The sequence below is a fragment of the Scaptodrosophila lebanonensis genome, unplaced genomic scaffold, assembly GCF_003285725.1.
Source record: "Scaptodrosophila lebanonensis strain 11010-0011.00,11010-0021.00 unplaced genomic scaffold, SlebRS2 tig00000001-arrow-pilon, whole genome shotgun sequence".
In the NCBI taxonomy this organism is placed as follows: Eukaryota; Metazoa; Arthropoda; class Insecta; order Diptera; family Drosophilidae; genus Scaptodrosophila; species Scaptodrosophila lebanonensis.
In genome coordinates, this window is record NW_022060529.1 from 19,461,272 (window position 1) to 19,479,865 (window position 18,594).

At 36.9% G+C, this 18,594-nt stretch overlaps 2 protein-coding genes across 2 annotated transcripts in view; one reads left to right on the forward strand and one right to left on the reverse strand.

Annotated features, from left to right (window-relative positions):
- The window catches only part of LOC115634550 (laccase-5), a 62,845-nt gene extending 44,903 nt beyond the window's left edge, over window positions 1-17,942 (reverse strand). The window contains exon 1 of the mRNA XM_030532365.1: window positions 17,670-17,942. Coding sequence (XP_030388225.1) covers window positions 17,670-17,814 — 145 coding nt within the window. The 5' untranslated portion in view covers window positions 17,815-17,942. The remainder of the gene's footprint in view (window positions 1-17,669) is intronic.
- On the forward strand, window positions 1,954-3,754 carry LOC115634551. Its single transcript, XM_030532366.1, has 2 exons — window positions 1,954-3,379; window positions 3,457-3,754. Exons 1-2 carry the CDS (start codon window positions 2,198-2,200, stop codon window positions 3,463-3,465), a joined length of 1,191 nt encoding a protein of 396 aa, XP_030388226.1. The 5' UTR covers window positions 1,954-2,197; the 3' UTR covers window positions 3,466-3,754.
- Window positions 17,943-18,594: the final 652 nt, after the last annotated feature.

Sequence of the window (18,594 nt, forward strand, 5' to 3'; positions counted from 1 at the left end):
GGCCTGCCGGCCTGACTAACAGCCGCAATTTCCAGGCAAATTGTCAGATAGAGCAAGGCGGCTAGAGTTTCGTGTTTACATTCCCATGGCTAAGTTGCTTCAGCAACAACAACGAAATCAATAGCTCTTTAGTTGCCTCTTGCGTTTTCTAGTCTCTGTGTGCCACTGCTCTGAAACTGAAGTAGCGCGGTGGTAAGCTTCCCTCGATTAACTTTCCCTGAAGCAGTACAAATGCGGTGCCAATTCGCCCTTCTGCCGATCCCTCCCCTCGATGCGTTAGTGGCGCAGCATCAGCTGATTGGGATTTGTGTGCCATGTCTGTGCGACCACAAAATGTGACTTAGCATGAACTAAATACCTAAAGCACCTCAGACTACAATTATATAACGTTGCCGCGGCCAAATCAGAGCACAAAGCATTGACTCTGAGGCACCTTTTTAGCGGCAAAAACTCACAAAACCAAAAAAAAAAAAAAAAAAAACAAAAAACAAATCCGTGCAGTAAGCAGCATGCAGCATTCAACAGTTATATCACATTTCTCTTCTAGTTTTTGCTGAACGCTGCCAGCCAAATTACAACAAAAAACGACAAGGGAACAAACAACAACAGAGCGGCAAAAATTGGTTGTCGCTGTCACATTTGCTGCTGCCTCCTGCCGCTCGTATTTGCCAATGGTGGAGCCGCAGCAACAGCCACTCATGCAACACCACAGCAGACGCTGAGTCGAGCCTATCATTAACCCTTTGCTACCCAGAATGGTGTCTGGAAAGGGTTTACAATGAATATATCAACTACTTCTAGTGAAACTTATTCTTCATGTATTCTCAATTCATTTAATTAAACTGTTTCACAAATAATTTAAGAAAATCCTTACATCGTAAAAAATAATTTTAAATATTTTAGTGCCACATAATTTAACGAATAATTATTTGGTTTATGAAAAAAGTCCAATGCCACAAATATTTGTATACGTTTATTAATGTAATTACAAAATATTTAATTGGATTTCGCAGGTCTTTGATTGTCTTATTCCATTGCTTTGGTGTGGCTAAAAAATATTTAAATCGCTTCACTAGTTTGAGATAAAAAATAATTAAAAAACATTCATATTGTAAAATCCTTTAAAATCGTAAAATTCACAGGTCCGTAGTAGAAACGATGAATCAAATTATGTAAAAATGTATTTGTATGGCATATTGTATTCTCGCGTCTGTTCTCTGGACCAAGTGGTATTTATGTTGGCATTTATTTTATCAAAATATCTCAAAACAATCAAAAATGCTTTTAACAAATCTTTTTATTATATTTTGTGAAAATAAAAAGCAACAATATTTTGACATTTTCTTGATCAAAATACTTTCAAACTAAATGTAAATCATTAAAAAACAGTCTGTCTTGTCTATATCTAAACAAAAAAATTAAATTTTTTTGGCATTTATAGCTTTACAGTATCGCTCATTCCTTAATGTCTGAAAATATAGTTCACTTGATTCTGTTCATCTTAATAAAGTTATTGGACTTTATCCCAAAATACAAAAAGCGTTAAAATAATATGTTGATAAGGATTATTACACAATATTTTATTTGTTTAAAAGGAATATTCGTTATTTATTTATTGTTTAAATAAAGTAAGCAATTTTACTTTGTTTAATTGAGATAAATAGTTTACCTTTTAAAGCTCAAGTTAATATTACTTATAAGTCATAGACCGGACTGTACTGCTCCGATATGAAACGATTTCTCAAATTGTGGGAATTTCTTCAGGACCTGTTGGGTCATTGAGGGTTAAAGTGTGGCTGCTACTGTCATTGTTGCTATTATGGTTGTTCACAGACTCTGTTGTCTTGTGGCTGCTTGTTGAGTGGACTGCCACGGCTTCAATTTTTTTCTTCCTACTGTAAACAAAGTGGCAGTTACTAGTTCTCTCATTTGTACTAATGACCTAGTTCGTAGATCTAGCTCGTAAGATGAACTACGATAACTGCGTTATCGATATCAATCAATTACTATATACTCAGTTGTGCTTGTGTGGTCGCCAGAGGCGGACAGCAAACGGAGTTCATTTAGAAATACCTAACAGTGAATGTATAAATGTATATATTAAACAACATTGTAAAATAAGCACACAATTAATAAACTATATTACACTATATTACAATTCAGATGTGGGGTGAAGCCACAGCCCTCTGTTAAGTTAATGAAGTATACCGAAATTATAAAGCTAAATAAAGAAGAACTGTGCGCGTTGTTAACCGAAAGAGGTGTACGCTTAGATAACGGTGCCTCAATTTACCAACTGCGCACAGCGGTAAAAACAGTGATGGATGAGGAGAGGGAAAGAGCACAAACTGAATGCAAGACCCAGAATTTGGTAGAAATTACCTCTGTACAGCCGCATGAAATTAATATCGAGTCAAATCACGTTGAAGGCGAAATCAATGCAGACACAATTATGAAGAAATGTGGCGCCATGGTGGTATGCGACGACGCTTCGAAATTTTGCAACGCCGTTCAAACCGTGGAGGCGGCTGAGAAGCGTGATTTTGAAGAAGACAAAATGGCGGAGTTGCAGCGTGTTGAAGTAGGAATGAGTCACCTTTCTGTGGAATCAAGAGCGTCCAGTGTTGCTGAAATTTATCCTAGCCGTATCGATATAAAAGACTTGGAAGCGGTCGTGCAAGCATTCTCTGGCGATGATAATTTGCCCGTTCGTTTATGGATTGTCGAATTTGAGACTGCTTGTAGCATGCTTGGAGTGCCAGATGAACGTTTGTGGATCTATGCAAAGCGTTTATTGAGTGGATCGGCAAAAGAATATTTCCTCCATCAAGGAGCCATACCGTGGGGCGATTTACGTAAGCAGCTTATGGATGTATTTGGGGAGGAGTGCACGCGCTTGGAGATTGGCGAGCAGTTAAAAAAATGCAAGCAAGCTAAAGACGAATCGGCTTTTCATTATTTTATAAGAATGTGCAGTATTGCGCGTCAAGCCGATTTGGAAGATTGCGACGTCATCAAACACATTGTGTGTGGCTTGCGCGATGGAGTTGGTATTACGTCATCGTTGTTCTTTTGTCAGACCCTAAAAGAGCTACGTCAGAAAGTGATCCAGCTCGACAAAATCCGGCCGTTGGTGTTATTGAACGAAGCAGGCTCTACGAATAAAGCTACAGTACGTGAAGTCCGCTGCTACAACTGCCGTCAGATGGGTCACATATCGACTGAGTGTAAGAAGCCGAAACGTCCAATCGATGGATGTTTCACTTGCGGGGAGAGAGGCCATCAGCATCGGGACTGCCCGAAACGCCGTATGAAAGATACAGTTGCCGCTACTGCAGAGCTGGTAAAGGAAGAAGACGATGTGGCAGCCATACAATTAGTGAGTTTTTGTTTGTTAAGTAGTAAATGTGGATGCACAGATTTTACAACAATTCTTTCTCTTTTTGATACTGGCAGCCCAGTTAGTTTTATATATAAATCCGTAGTACCAAATGATTTTGTATTGGAAAATCCATTTATGAAGAAATATCATGGACTGGGAGGAACCCAACTTTCTGTTTGCGGACAAGTGAAATCCCGTATTAAATTTAATGGAAAATATTATGAAATTTTACTTTTAGTTATAGATAATGGTAGACTACCAACACAGTTAGTGCTTGGGAGAGATGCCCTCAGTATCCTCCAAGTTCGATTAATACAAAACAATGTTAAAGCTGTAAATCAGAATGTCATTAAATGTGAATATAAATCCTTCTGTGCATCCCTGTTTAAGAACATATCTAAAAATAATGTAGCCTGTAACAATTCAGTAATTAAGTTTGTAAAAAACAGTTATTTGTATAACCGTTGGTTGTTGGAGCTGCATGATGTATGTGCCGGAGTGGCGGCAATAGTGGACGAAAAGGTTGATGTTGGCTGCGAATTTGGTTTGAATAGAGCTGAACAGTGTAGAGATCTTATTTATAATAATTATATAAATTCTTGGAGTAATACAATGATTGAACCGATAGGAAAAATAAGCATCCGATTAACTAATAGTACCCCTTTTAGCTTTGGTCCGAGACGACTTTCATTTTATGAGAAGGGCAAAGTTTCAGAAATAATTGAGGAATTAATGGCATTAGGAGTAATTAGACCAAGTAATTCACCGTATGCATCTCCAATTGTACTCGTTAAAAAGAAATCCGGTGAAATACGTATGTGCGTTGATTATAGATGCTTAAATAAGCTAACAGTTCGTGATAATTTTCCTCTGCCGTTAATTGAGGACTGCCTAGAATATTTGGAAGGAAAGACATACTTTTCGGTGATTGACCTCAAAAGCGGATTTCACCAAATAGGAGTAAATGAAGATTCAATTAAGTATACAGCCTTTGTAACTCCACAGGGACAGTATGAGTATCTCAGAATGCCGTTTGGATTAAAAAATGGCCCCTCAGTTTTTCAAAGATTCATTTCAAACACTTTAAATGATTTAGTTCGAAACAATAAAATTGTGGTCTTTATGGATGATATTGTAGTGGCAACAACAAGTATAGCAGAACACTTTGATACACTGACTAAATTGCTTCGCCGGTTGAGTGAAAACAGATTAGAAATTAACTTTAAAAAGAGTAAATTTTTTAGGAAAACCATCGACTACTTAGGCTATAGTGTGAGCAGAAGTGGAGTCTTGCCGAACGACACCCATATACAAGCAATAAAAAATTATCCAATACCAACAAATGTACGAGAGTTGCACTCTTGTATAGGGTTGTTTTCATACTTTCGCCGTTTCGTCCAATCATTTGCAAGTATTTGTAAACCGCTAGTAGAATTATTAAAAAATAAGGGACCTTTTCCAATGCAGGGAACAGAAATGGCAGCATTTGAAAAATTAAAGGCTCTTTTGTCCACACCGCCAGTTCTTGCAATTTACAGCCCGAAACGGGAAACTGAACTTCATACGGATGCAAGTTCAAGAGGCTTTGGTGCGATATTGTTTCAGAAGCAGGATGATAATAGAATGCACCCAGTATATTTCTATTCTCTTAAGGCATCTGCAGATGAAGCACGAATGACCAGTTTTAAGCTTGAAACCTTAGCAATAATATATGCATTAAGGCGTTTCCGAGTTTATCTTGAACATAGACCGTTTAAAATTGTAACAGATTGTAACGCACTAGCCTGTACCCTAGAAAAAAAGGAGGTGAACCCACAAATAGGCCGATGGGTACTCGAATTACAAAACTACCCGATAGAATGTCTAGTACATCGGCCAGGAAGTAGTATGCCACATGTTGATGCCTTGAGTAGGCAGACTCAGTTTATTATAAACGATGATGAAAGATTGCCAGTAGAACCGTGTGTTTTGCCAAGTCAGGTAGATACCAAGCCTGGCCCCATGAATATTAGTAAGTCAGGTGTAGAGCTATTAAATGTTATTCAAAGTTTTGGAAGACATGTTGTCGAGCAGATAGAGGAAGGTAACCCGCTTGATAACCGGATAGAAAACCCGTTGGATAAACCGTTAGATAGGCCGGGGCAAAGTTTCGCGGTCAGTAATAGTGAAGAAAAGAATCCGTTAGAAAATAGCAATAATGAAATCGTTCATGGTACATATCCGTTAAAATGCGTAGATTCAGAGTGTGTTGGTGTAGTCGGTGCGAGTTCAGAGGATATGGATCTATTATTACAAACTGAGCAGATGAGAGACAAGGCTATTAATGAGTTAAGAGAAGAGTTAGAGAATCACCCTGTTGATAATTATGCATTAATAGATGGAGCAGTTTATCGTGTAAACGCAAGTAATGAATTAGCGCTTTACGTTCCGTTAAGTATGCAGGAGCAGTTAATTAGAATGAGCCATGAGAAACTTGGACATTTAGCCGCCGAAAAATGCTATAACGATATGAAATCAAAGTACTGGTTCCCATTAATGAGGAGTAAAATAGAAGAGTTTGTAAGGAATTGTTTACGATGTATATTGCATTCTGTCCCGAAGACAGTAAACAACCGAACACTACACAGTATCCCAAAAGCACCTGTCCCTTTCGATACGATACATATAGACCATTTAGGCCCACTTCCTAGTATTAAATCAAAGCAAAAACACTTGTTGGTGGTGATAGACGCATTTACCAAATTCGTAAAATTATATCCAGTAAACTCGACGAGTACAAAGGAAGTTAACGCTTGTTTGAAAAAATACTTCGACTATTACAGTCGCCCCCGCCGAATAATTTCAGACCGCGGAAGTTGTTTCACGTCAATGGCTTTTACTGAGTTTTTGTCTGAACGAAATATTGGACATATTAAGGTAGCAACTGCTGCTCCTCAAGCAAATGGGCAGGTAGAACGGGTAAACCGCGTAATAACGCCTATGTTGGGAAAGTTGTCAAATCCGTTAAATCAAGAAGATTGGTACAAGTTAGTTAATAGGGTGGAATTCGCCATTAACAATTCGGTTCATAGCAGTACAAATAAAACCCCTAGTTTACTTTTATTCGGAGTTAATCAGAGAGGCGCCATGATAGATGATTTATCGGAATATCTAGAGGAAAAATTTACTACAAATAATCAAAATAATCTCGAAGAAATAAGACAAGAAGCTAGTCGAAAAATAACGCAGTCACAGGTTAGGAACGAAAAAATTAGTGTATTGAAAAACAAGCCGCCGTTAAGTTATAAGTGTGGAGATTACGTAGCCATTCGTAACGTTGATGTAACTACAGGCACATGCAAAAAGTTCGCTCCAAAGTACCGCGGGCCATATAAGATAAGCCGTGTTTTTGAAAATGATAGATATGAAGTTACTGATATAGATAATTGTCAATTAACACAAATACCATATAAAGGAATTTTAGAACCGGCCAGATTAAAACCTTGGACACAAATATTAAATAAGACAATTTCTGTATGTTTTTGACCGAGATCGAGGTCGATCTGTTTGTCAGGTTGGCCGAGTTGTAAACAAAGTGGCAGTTACTAGTTCTCTCATTTGTACTAATGACCTAGTTCGTAGATCTAGCTCGTAAGATGAACTACGATAACTGCGTTATCGATATCAATCAATTACTATATACTCAGTTGTGCTTGTGTGGTCGCCAGAGGCGGACAGCAAACGGAGTTCATTTAGAAATACCTAACAGTGAATGTATAAATGTATATATTAAACAACATTGTAAAATAAGCACACAATTAATAAACTATATTACACTATATTACACTACTTAAGTTTTTATGTGTCTATTTGCTTTGTTTGCAGTATGAAATCGCATATTAATAAGCTTTTATGTGCTATCAAAAATTATTAACCGTTCAGATACTCGTATCTAATTAAGGTTACAGATTAAAGATTGCAACAGAAATTATAGCTAAGATAGATTTTCGTTTATTTGAGACGCTTGAATGCTAGTTGAATGTTAATTGAAGCGCTTTTTGACATTCAGTTTTGGAATTTGTTCATCGAAATGGCGCGTGTCGGCGCAAAATATTGGAAAAAAAAATGTGGTGTTGTTGTGCCTAAGGCTCTGGGTGACATTTCGTGAGCACACTGTAAATTGTTGATAGAAGAAGCCGTAAAATTATCTAGTTGGCAGCTGCGAGCTGAAGTCAATACTGGCCAGCAACAAATGGATTGCAATTTTGAGCCATGTAAGTCTGCTTTCGCCTTTTGAATGTAAATCTATCTCAAAATATAATTGTTTTCATTATTAGCATATTATGGTCATTATTATTACTATATTCAAAGCATAGGGCTTAAGTTTTTATTTAAAAGACTTTTGAAAAGTCAACAGATTTAGTTTGCTTTTGGACTTCATTTAAACGACTTACAAACTACAATGCTTGTTATTTGTTATGCAACAAATCCTTTCTAGGCAATTTAAATGTGTTTTATTTATCGGCATGTGAAAGTAAAGAGTTTAAAAAAACAGCAACAACAACATATAAGCACTATTGATTTCAGCCCATTGTAGGAGATTTTCAAAAGAATTTTGACTCTCAGCTCTGTGGCATTTGAAAGAGTTAACGGTTTGATTTTGACGTCAATGCCGCGCCTTCGCCGCTGATTGAAGTCGTCTTACGGTCATTTTTTTTTTTTTCTTTGGTTTTTTTGTGTTAAGTCTAATGACATAATAAAGTTATTTAATGCGGCTTTATACTAAATGTGGTTGCTGTTTCCGGCCCAGTTGCGAAAAGCCGCCAATAAAATTGAAAGTGCCAAAACTGCTGAATGCCTTGAATATGAAATGCACGTAATGTGAAATGGTTTTTGTTTCTGTTGTTGTCCATAAGTACTATACATATTACCTTGGCTTTTCATAGACTTGTACTTTTGATTGCACATTTTGGGGTTTGTTGTTGTTGCTTAGCTGAAATGTCAAGATTTCCGTTTGGCAGCTACAAGTTATGAGACAATGGCAAGAACGAGCCCAAAATAGTTCCCAAAGAGCTTTGAAAATCGGTCCAATATGGAGTTCTTTGGGCGATTTTCAAGCTTATTTCTAGTATGTTACAAAAGCCCAAAGATATATAAAAGGCATGGCTGCATTTATGTATGTATGTATATTATTGAGTGTTAAATTCACATTCATGCCACTTTGTCTACAAAGTTGTACGTGTGTGTACGGGTGTGTGTGTGTGTGTGTGTGTGTGTGTGTGGCCGTGTTGCGGCCAAAGCCAAAGTAAATGTTTATTAAGTTGGTTTAGGTACGCGCTCGTTGGCCTGGCCTGCGGTCTACTTTATAACTTTTTTCATTGGCCGCTAAGTTTTGGCCAACATTATTTGGTTGCTGTTGTTGTTGCTTGTCGCTTGTCGCTTGTCTGTGGCTTGTATTTTGCGTCAACGAGTTTTTCTTTTTTCCACACTCCGTTGTTGTGGCTCAACGTTCAACGCTCGACGCTCAACGCTCGACGTTCGACTAGTTTGTTTGACTGCCTTGTCTTGTTTTGCGCCGTTTTTGTGTGTCTCTGCCGCTTGTCTGCATTAAATTTGACCCAAATTATTTGTGTTGCTGAGAATTAAGTGCAGTTTGGCACACAGCGCTGTCACTTAAATTGGACACTTTTGGTGCTCGGACAAATTAGGCGAGTAACTGTTATTTTGGTCAAAAGACGTTCAGCACGACGTGTCGTTCGGGCAGGTGAAATTTTTCTAATGGCAATATCAATTGGCTGCCAACCCCAACTTGAAACTAAGACCCCCTCTAACATCTAACATCTAATCTACCATATTTGCAACATCTTGCATTTAATATGGAAATGTTACGATTATTCGCGTAAGCGCTGCGACAATCGCCGTATATCTTTGCACGGACAACCCCAAGGCTGTCGAGGTTGTGCCTGCCATTTGCTGGGTCGCCTTCATTCCACCAATGTGGTGCAATTTATTAGCAACATTTGTGACACGCTGAATATGCGTTTTTGAATTTTTGCACAAAATTTTGCACACTTTTTTCAATGCTAATATACACGGCGCCGCTGGCAGGGGCGGCAGATAAGCCAAAAGCACATTAGCTAACAAAACATTTTGCCAAATTCATAAATAAAAAGGAAAAAAATACAAGATAGAAGCAAATTCGCCAGTTTTGACCCAGATTTGCCGACGTGAGCATAAATTTAATTAAATATTCGCAAAAAGGTGCCAACTGTTAAAAACCCGCCGATCGCTGTGTCATTGATGGTCCATAAGTTTTTGCAAATTTGCAAAATTAACAGAAACGACCAAGCTCACAAAACGTTTTCACTTTTCAATTCACGCTTAGCCCCTGTTTTTATTTGATACATTCATTCATTTCATTAAAATATACCTATAGTATACATATATGTTTTGTATGAAAGTGTTCCTAACATTACGTGGAAATTGTAAAAATTACTTTCCATTTCTCTGTGATTCGTCGCATTTGTATGCCACACACTTGAAAAACTTGGCAGTGACTTCTATTGGATTCGAAGCCTTAGTTGTGGGTGCCATCAGCTAAATTTTAATTAAAATAATGTTTGGGCAAGGGGAAAAGAAATTAAAAAAAATGTATCCGCTATTGTGTTTGAGGAAAATTTAAATTAAACATATATAATCCTATTTTATGTTTTAGACAATATTATTTTAATTAATGTTGGTGTCTAATCTTGGCTGGAAAGTTTAAGAAATCAACAACATTGCTTTTATGCTCCAAGTATATATGTTCTACATATTTCGATTTATTTATTTCTGAAAATACTTCATAGAAGTTTGTAAAGCTACTGTAATCGTCAATTGCGTTTTACCTTTTTTAAATTATTTTATGTTTGATTCTGCTTTAGTTATTTGTAACAATTTTTAACTTCATTAATTCCACTTTCACATTTTATTTATTCAAACAAATTTAATTGATTTTTACTGATTAAATATAATTTAATGTTAGAATTTTAGTAAATTTTGTATATCATAAAAACAAGTTTGACAAACAACACAAAAATTATTTAAATAAAAATGTAAAGTTAGCAATTTCTTTATCGGTTAATTTTTATGGTTCTTTTTAACAAGAAAAAGGTTTCTTTACACTATTTCTTATTCTTGGAAAACTTAATAAATTGACGTTAAGACAATTGAATGTAAAATCCGACACTAATTAGTTAATTACTTAATAGTCAATCCTTTGAACTTCCATCATCCTTACAGCAATTTAAGTTCATTGTAAGTATGTAAAATATTAAAGCTATGTAGAAATCGGATAGTAAGGAATTTGATTTCACCAAATTTTGAACGGAAACAAAATTCAGAACCGGTCTGATTATCTTCATCAGCTATTAAATAAAACGGGATGCTTGAATAGTCAGTATAATTTAGAGAAAATATGAGTATCCCCGTATACGAAGCTTCTGGTACAATTAAAACGCTAGTTCATGGACACAGACAAACAAAGGCTTCCAATTTCATAAATAAACGGCACATTTAAATTGTTGTTAAGCTGTGTATAGAATTTCACAATTAACACCAACTTGATAACAAATTTGCATTGCACCAAAGCAAAGTTGAGGTAATCCGATAAATAGAAACCTTGAAATATATATTCCTGTGTGATATATATACACATATGCATATTTGCAGGTATCTGTTTGTATATAGAAGCTACAGCTGAGCAGCGGCAGTATTTTGCATTTTGAAACAATTAATGTCACTGCCATTAAACAAATTCATTGATTGTGGACCAGTTAGCCTAACAAGACACACTCCCCTTTTTTGAACTTTCGCACACGCTTGTATTTATTTAAAGTATTACGGCTCTGGTGAAAGAAATTTATTTCAATACACCCTGTACTTCAAATAACCAAGCATGCTGATGCTGATGGAATCAGGTACATAATCTAGAGAAAAATGCGTTACAAAATTCATATTCGAGTATTCTGCAATAGAGTAGTGGGACTCGACGATATAGCAGTGTTTATCTTGTGGCACGGATCTCCCAGTTCTGGTCAAGTGAAAATTTGAAAGTATCATTAGTTTTACACCCATAGTTATTGAATTAATCAAATTAAAATGGATGTTCCAAAAATATTACATTCTGGGAAGCTACTGTTAAACAAAATCATAATCTTTATCCTTCTTCCGGAAGTAAAAAAAGCAGTATTGCTGTTCTAGTTACCATTTCGGAAACGCATGCAATAACCAAGCCACGGATGACGCTTTCAAGTCTTTTAAAAATAAATTATTTAAATTTAGAAAGTTAAATAAAGCATGAACTGGATAGGTGTATTAGATTCTGCCACGTTGTGCTTAAATTCCATATGTTTTTAAGTTCAAGATCGTCGAGAATTGTAGTCTGACCAGCGCACTCGTATTAATGAATATATGTATATATATATATGTATATATCTAAAACGAAATTGAGTGGACAGATGTGGCCAGATGCGGTCTAACGGGTTTCTTAATGGAATTTCGCTTGCAATTTTGGGACCTAATTAGTAGGTATGTGTGCGTATGTGGGTTTTTTTTGCCAGACATTACGCATACGCAACGTATGCTGCTTTATTCAATTTTAGAAATATACATTTTATAAATAGTTTTATATTTAACATACATTTATTGTTAGCGTTTGTGTGTATGTGTGCGTGTGTGTGCCATTTCCTACTTTACGCTTTTATGCCGCATACAGGAAATTTGAGTAAATTGCAGCTGCGTTTTTACATCTCTCTTTATTTTATAATAATTATGCCCACATTGTGTTTAGTTGGGTTTTGCGGTGGCCCGCGCTACCGTCAAAGCCAAATTTGTAGATATCTGCATCCAACGTTGGTAAACAACCGACAATCTTTCGCTGCTTTTTTTTTTTTTTTTGGGTGTGGCACAAACAACAAAAACTAGCTGTTGCTGGTGCCTGTGCTACAAATTCCATTTAACCCATAAAGTAAAATAAATTTCAAATCAATTTTTCCTTTTTTCCCCCATCTTTCTACCGAACGAATTGCAGCACGAAGGCAAAATGCTAAACAAAATGTGTAAGAGTATTACACGAGGCAATTATAAAGTTGTTTATCTGGCATCGCGCATAAGGCGCATTGGATATGAAATGCCAGCAGTCGACATTCGCAGTCGACTCACACCACACCACACCACACCACACGCCACCCAGCCACACACATGGTTCATAAATCTGTCTAGTTATGTTGTTTGAGCGATTGAACCGCTCTGTATCCTCTCCTTGTCTTGCTCATTTCCACGCTTCATACTTGTGCTTTGGTTTTTCATTTTCGTTTTCATTTTCGTTCATTGATTTTAGCGTGCATATTTGAAATTTTCATAAAAAGCGAAAAACAAAACTGCAATGTTTTTGCTCTCTTCTATAAATTTCCACATGCGCCAATTCGATTTTCTTTTGCAAAATATGCAAGCAATGCCTACGAAAAAAGTGAGTAAGTTAAGTAAAAAACAAGCCAGCAACAACGGGCCGCATTCACATGCATTGCAGTATCTAACGGATGCGAAATTGCGTCAAAGCGGCACTTTGAATTTTACCGGTTCTATCTATACATGTGCTCGCATTAGGCTGCCCATTCGAGAATTCCATATTCATGAGCTGCTCATAATTGCTGGCAGCATTTAGATTGCGACAGCCAGACCTGGACATAAGTACGGACACCGTGTGATAGACATTTGTCGTCAACGGAAGGTATTTTTGTGGTTGTTATTAGTGGTTTCTTTATAGCTCCATATGCTAACTTGGCCACGTGCGAGTGTCGAAATTGGGCGAATGCTGCGCTAATTGGTCGCACAATCGGCGCGTTCGACTTTTCCGGCTTCTGCTGGAAATTGCCGCAATATAGAAATTGATTTGAGCTTTTAAACTGGCGGATCAGAGGCCAAACCAATAAAATCTCAATTTAATATTGTGCAATTCAATTTCCTTGTTCATGACTATGATTTCAATTTTTGATTGCAACTCAATAAAGATATGATATTTTTAGAAAAAACAAAAAGATATTGAAATTAGATTCATTAGAGTCTGTCAACTAGATAGCGAAAATATCAAAATTCAGCTATAGATGCATATGCATAAAACAAAAAACTGAAAGGTATAACGAAACTTATGTAAATTTTTTGAAAATAAATTCAGTTGTGACTGAAATGAAAAATAAAAGGCAAGGAATTGGACCTTGGCTTTGAATTAAAATATAAGAAATTAATTTTTCGCACAATCGATTTCAGAATAAATGACGTCACTAATATTTTAAAATGTGAATTGTGCGACTATCACTTTTTCATGGATATTCTATTGATTTTTAAATAATATACAAAAGTACAAATAATGTTTGATTAGAAAACCATTTTAAATGCAATGAAAAACTGAGTTCGGCGTAGTTAGGGTGTATTCAATAGTTATAAATTGTTTGATCCAATAAATTAGGAAAATCACTAAAAAGGGGCTGCTTTTAGAGCTGCTTTTAGAGCTGCTTTTGAAAATCCCTATTCTTTTACCAATGCATTGGCATTACAATGCCAGCTAAATGCCATCTATAAAGAATTGCAATTGAATTCGAAAGTATGGGAAAAATCTCTTTTGAATTAAATTCGTAAATGCATCAAATCTAAAATTAAGTGATAATAGGATATTTGAATAATTATACCCTGTACCCGTAGGGTAAAAAGGGTATATTAGGTTTGTGCAAAGTATGTAACATGCAGAAGGAAGCATCTCCGACCCCATAAAGTATATATATTCTGAATCAGCATGACGAGAGAAATCGATCTAGACATGTCCGTCCGTCTGTCCGTCCGTCTGTCCGTCCGTCTGTCCGTCTGTCCGTCTGGATGAACGCGAGGATCTCAGAAACTATAAAAGCTAGAATAACCAAAGTTGGCATCCAGATTCTCCTAGGTCCGAGTAAGGACGAGTTTATTTTTTTTTTTTTAATTTTCCCCCCCTTCCCCCGCTACAGAATTTCGTCAATAGCGTCCACATTTCAAATGCTACCTCAACCAAACTTTTCACACATAATTTATATATAATTGTCTACTTTTGTTTAAAATTTTATCCAATTCGGTCAATTCTGAGAAAAGTTATTAGCGAAACAAATTCTCTACAGTACAACCCCCACAAACTGCAGCAACGAGTTCGCTCTTCTTCTTCCTGTTTTTGCTGCTGCTATGGGCGCATATAACTCAGTGACGGAAGTTTACCTGGGTACAGGGTATTACACTGTCGGGCTTGCTCGACTGTAGCGTTCTCTCTTGTTTACGTTTGGTAATATTTTTTAAATAGAATCCAAACACATTGCAACATTTTACATTTCCCTATTGCAAATATTTGCGACAAAACGTGAAATCTAAAACAATTGAAAATTAAAAATTGCAGTAAAAATTCAATGGGAATATGTTTTGGATTAATACCTTTAAGAGTATAAAACAGAAATGTATTGAATTGGGTTTCCCTTACTTTATTTAACTATCGAAAATGTGTAAGCGGATTTTTTTCATATATTAGATAAGATTAGATTTGATGAAAATTGATAAAAAATGCATATCATTGATGAATTATTTTTATAAGCAATGTGCAATCTACACAATCCTCATATAATTTTTGAAATCGAATCTATTGGTCTCTTCATAAACCTTTCTTTGTACAAGAGAATGTGAAAGTTTGAGAAGCATTTTATTTACGAAACGTATTACCATTGGGTGATAATTAAGACGTCGAGTTTTCCTAACAAGCAGACATTCGAAAGGAATGTTTGTGTGACGCACTTCCTATTGGATTCGTCTCCTGCCAATTTGCAACATTTTGACAATAAAAAACGAGGTAGTTTCGCTACTTTAATTTGCCATTTAATTGAGCGTAATTAAAAAAAAAAAACACCAAGCCTGTTTCACGCATACAACAAAAACAATGACAACAATAACAACCCGTAGCAAGGCCACAAAGAAAACAGCCATGCATGTAAAGATTTCCTGCTAATTTTTCCAGTTTATTAAACTGGAAATGGCAATAGCCTCGACCGAACTGTTGAAGCGCCCCCGATGGAGCACTTTTCGATGTCAACCGCTGTCGATGAAAAGTAACGGTAATTTGCAACAATGTCGTGAGTGTTGCGCGTGAGTGTGCGATGTTTTTGATGTTGCACCGTAAATTCAGTCTGTGTTCAAGTTCAACAGCAACTAGCAACAACGCATCTCTTACAACTTACTATATAGCTTGGCCGGCGATTTCCAAACCGCTTCGTGTCAATGGCAGCAGTCGCTGGCTTTTGTCTTGTATTTGATTTCATCATTTGCTGCATGTTTTTACAGCTTGGTCAACTTTTATTTCCATTGCGCGCCGGCGTGTCTAGTTGCGTTCGCAGCTGGTCTATTGAGCGGCGCGAACATTAATTTTATTTGGCTTGCCGCGCTCCAACGCTCGAATGTCAAGTTTGAGCAAGAAAAAGTTGTGCGCTTACTTTTTCATTTCGTTTTTCATTTTGCATTCAACACTTTTCCACTCTCCCGCTGACCAAGTCTGCACTTGCTCTGGATTTCAATTTCGCTTGCCAATTGCTTCGCGTCGTTTCTCACTGCCTCCGTGAACTTTGCCACAGACAAGATTTCGATTTGGCCACAATTGAGTTGTTGGTAGTTGGCAACAGTTGGCCGAATGTGTGCGTGAAGGAGTGCTGCTATTGTGCCATTAATTGCGCACATTGCGTATACGCCATATCTGCAGATCTTAGATCGAAACAATTTTCGGCATAGACGCAAATATGAAAGTGCCACGCACAAGGCCGGCTCTGTGTCGGTTGCCCCAACACAGTCGCCCTGATGTTTTCATTAGCACACACGCCCAGCACTTGGCGATTTCAATTTATAAATCTGCACGCAAGCCCAGCGTCTTGGTGGTCTGGTCCTTGGCCAAATATTGTTCAACACAAGTGCTACAGTGGCGCATAAATTTGTTTCCCAGGCCAAACATATATTTGAAAAACAATTAAATGGCGTTTTAAATATGTCTATAATGCATTGCTTCCCGCAATTTCTATATTAAAGTGCTGCTCTTTTTAAAATAAATGATATATAAATTGTTTTGTTGTTTGCAAACATATATATCTTTTGAAACTAAATAAAATGACATAATTTTTAATAAATACTCTCAAAAATCTACACATATTGTTTTCCAATCGATGCAACAATTTATTTTATAATTTTAATTTTTTAACCTTCAACTTATGTTTTGTTAAAGCTCTCATCGGTTTAAATGGGAATGTTTTTAAATAATAATAATATTTATTTTAAAAAATGTCTTGTAGAGAATTCAATAATTTATAATTTTATTTAATTACTTTAAGATTTCATGAAGTTTTTATTTAATTTCAGCATTCGATCTAAGCGGAGGCTTTATCTTTCTAAGGAACCCTTTCGTTTAAAATATTTCTTCTTTTTTTATTTAAATTTTCCCGCCTTTTTGTTTTCTTGTTGTCTTCAACTACTTAAGTAAGAAAATAATTTCATTGCATAAATTCGGCTGCAGTACCACTGTGCAGCCTATGTCCAAATAATCAGCTCTTACCCAAACAAAAAATTACAATAATAATAGATTTAGTAAAAACATATTTTACACGTTTTTCGATATTTGATTGATGCCAGTGTGGCCGATACACATAAGCAGGTTAACTCACTCACAATTCATACTCGTATTTGTATTTTGATTGATAAGTATCTTTTGGCATTTGCTTTGTTATCTAAATGTGGCAATCAATCAACACGATTGTGGTGTGAAGATGCGCCATCAATCGCTTGATTAATTAAGGGGATTATTCGGTTGGGAGTGGTAAGCAGCATTGTGAAGGCACACTATTTTGTCAATGGCTTGCTTAGGCAATTATAATAGTCACAGCGCTTGGCTGTGTGTGGACGCGCACCACTTAGATAGCCGCCACAATTTATATCGTAACGGCTCCTAGACATAATTGGTGCACCAGGCTGCCGTCAATGGCTCTGCGCCACTTTCTGGTCGAGTAGCACAACAAGTCGGAACAGGAGTAGCAGCAGTCTTCTTCAATTCAAGTCCGGCTTCGGTTTAATTGGCAGCTCTACATTTTATCTAATGTTTTGTAAAATATTGTTCAGGTTGAACGACACAACTACTAAAATCGGCATTGTTTTGGACACTACATTATTTTTTATGTAAGTTATGCCGCGTTATATATATTTAAAAAGAAACTAGTATTGAAGCCATTACCTTTTCTGTTACGTTGTGGTTGCAGCTGTGGACTACCAATACGCACCGCTTGCGTTGTCGGCAGATCAATTAACATTGCAATAATCGCCAAAAATCCAATAAAATGTTTTAATCCTTTGTGCGACATGGTCCATTTGACAGACATTTTGCACTAATTTGATTTAATTTGTTTATAAATAACTAGAAAATTAATTTAATTGCAGCACAGAGCACTTTTCTTTTTTATTTATTATTATAAATTTTTTCGAGCGTAACCTGGCACAAGTTACGCGCTCGTCGGGACTAGTTACACTTGTGGCAGGATGTGCAACCGTTGGATGGCGAGCAGCTACTGCCGAGTTGCACGCAAATGGTAAACGAAAAGATTTTAAATTCCACAACGCTGGCGGCTTTCTACTGCGACAACGGACTGACAGGTACACAGGCAGGGGTACAGGCACAGGCACGGATAGTCAAATAGACTGGAAACTGCAGCGCAACGAAATACTGCGGCAGAGCTTTCTGAAACACGCGCCCCGCTATTAAGCACCAAACTGAAGTGCTGTTCGCACATATGCGGCTATATAAAACCTTTCGAGCGCGCACTGCAAGCGGTCCGAGCTTGCGCACAAAATCTTGGAACGGCCGAATGAATCACGCGATTGCTGCGGCCGAAGAGCGCAATGTGCAGCGGCGGCCAAGACGCAACCACGACCAACAAAGAGCGGCAGTCAGGCTAAGAAAGCTTTACAAAGCCCACGCAAGCTGAGCGCAGAGCAGAGAGTAAAAAAGAGAAGGAGAGTCGTTGCGAGTTAGTGAGTGTATAGTACTATGATCGTAAGACTTAAGGCACGAACTTTGCTTTTTGTTTTTGTTTTCCCAAATCCATTTAACAAGTTTCAATTTCCTTTGAAAGAATATTAACGGGTTCTTTGCTTCAGTCTTG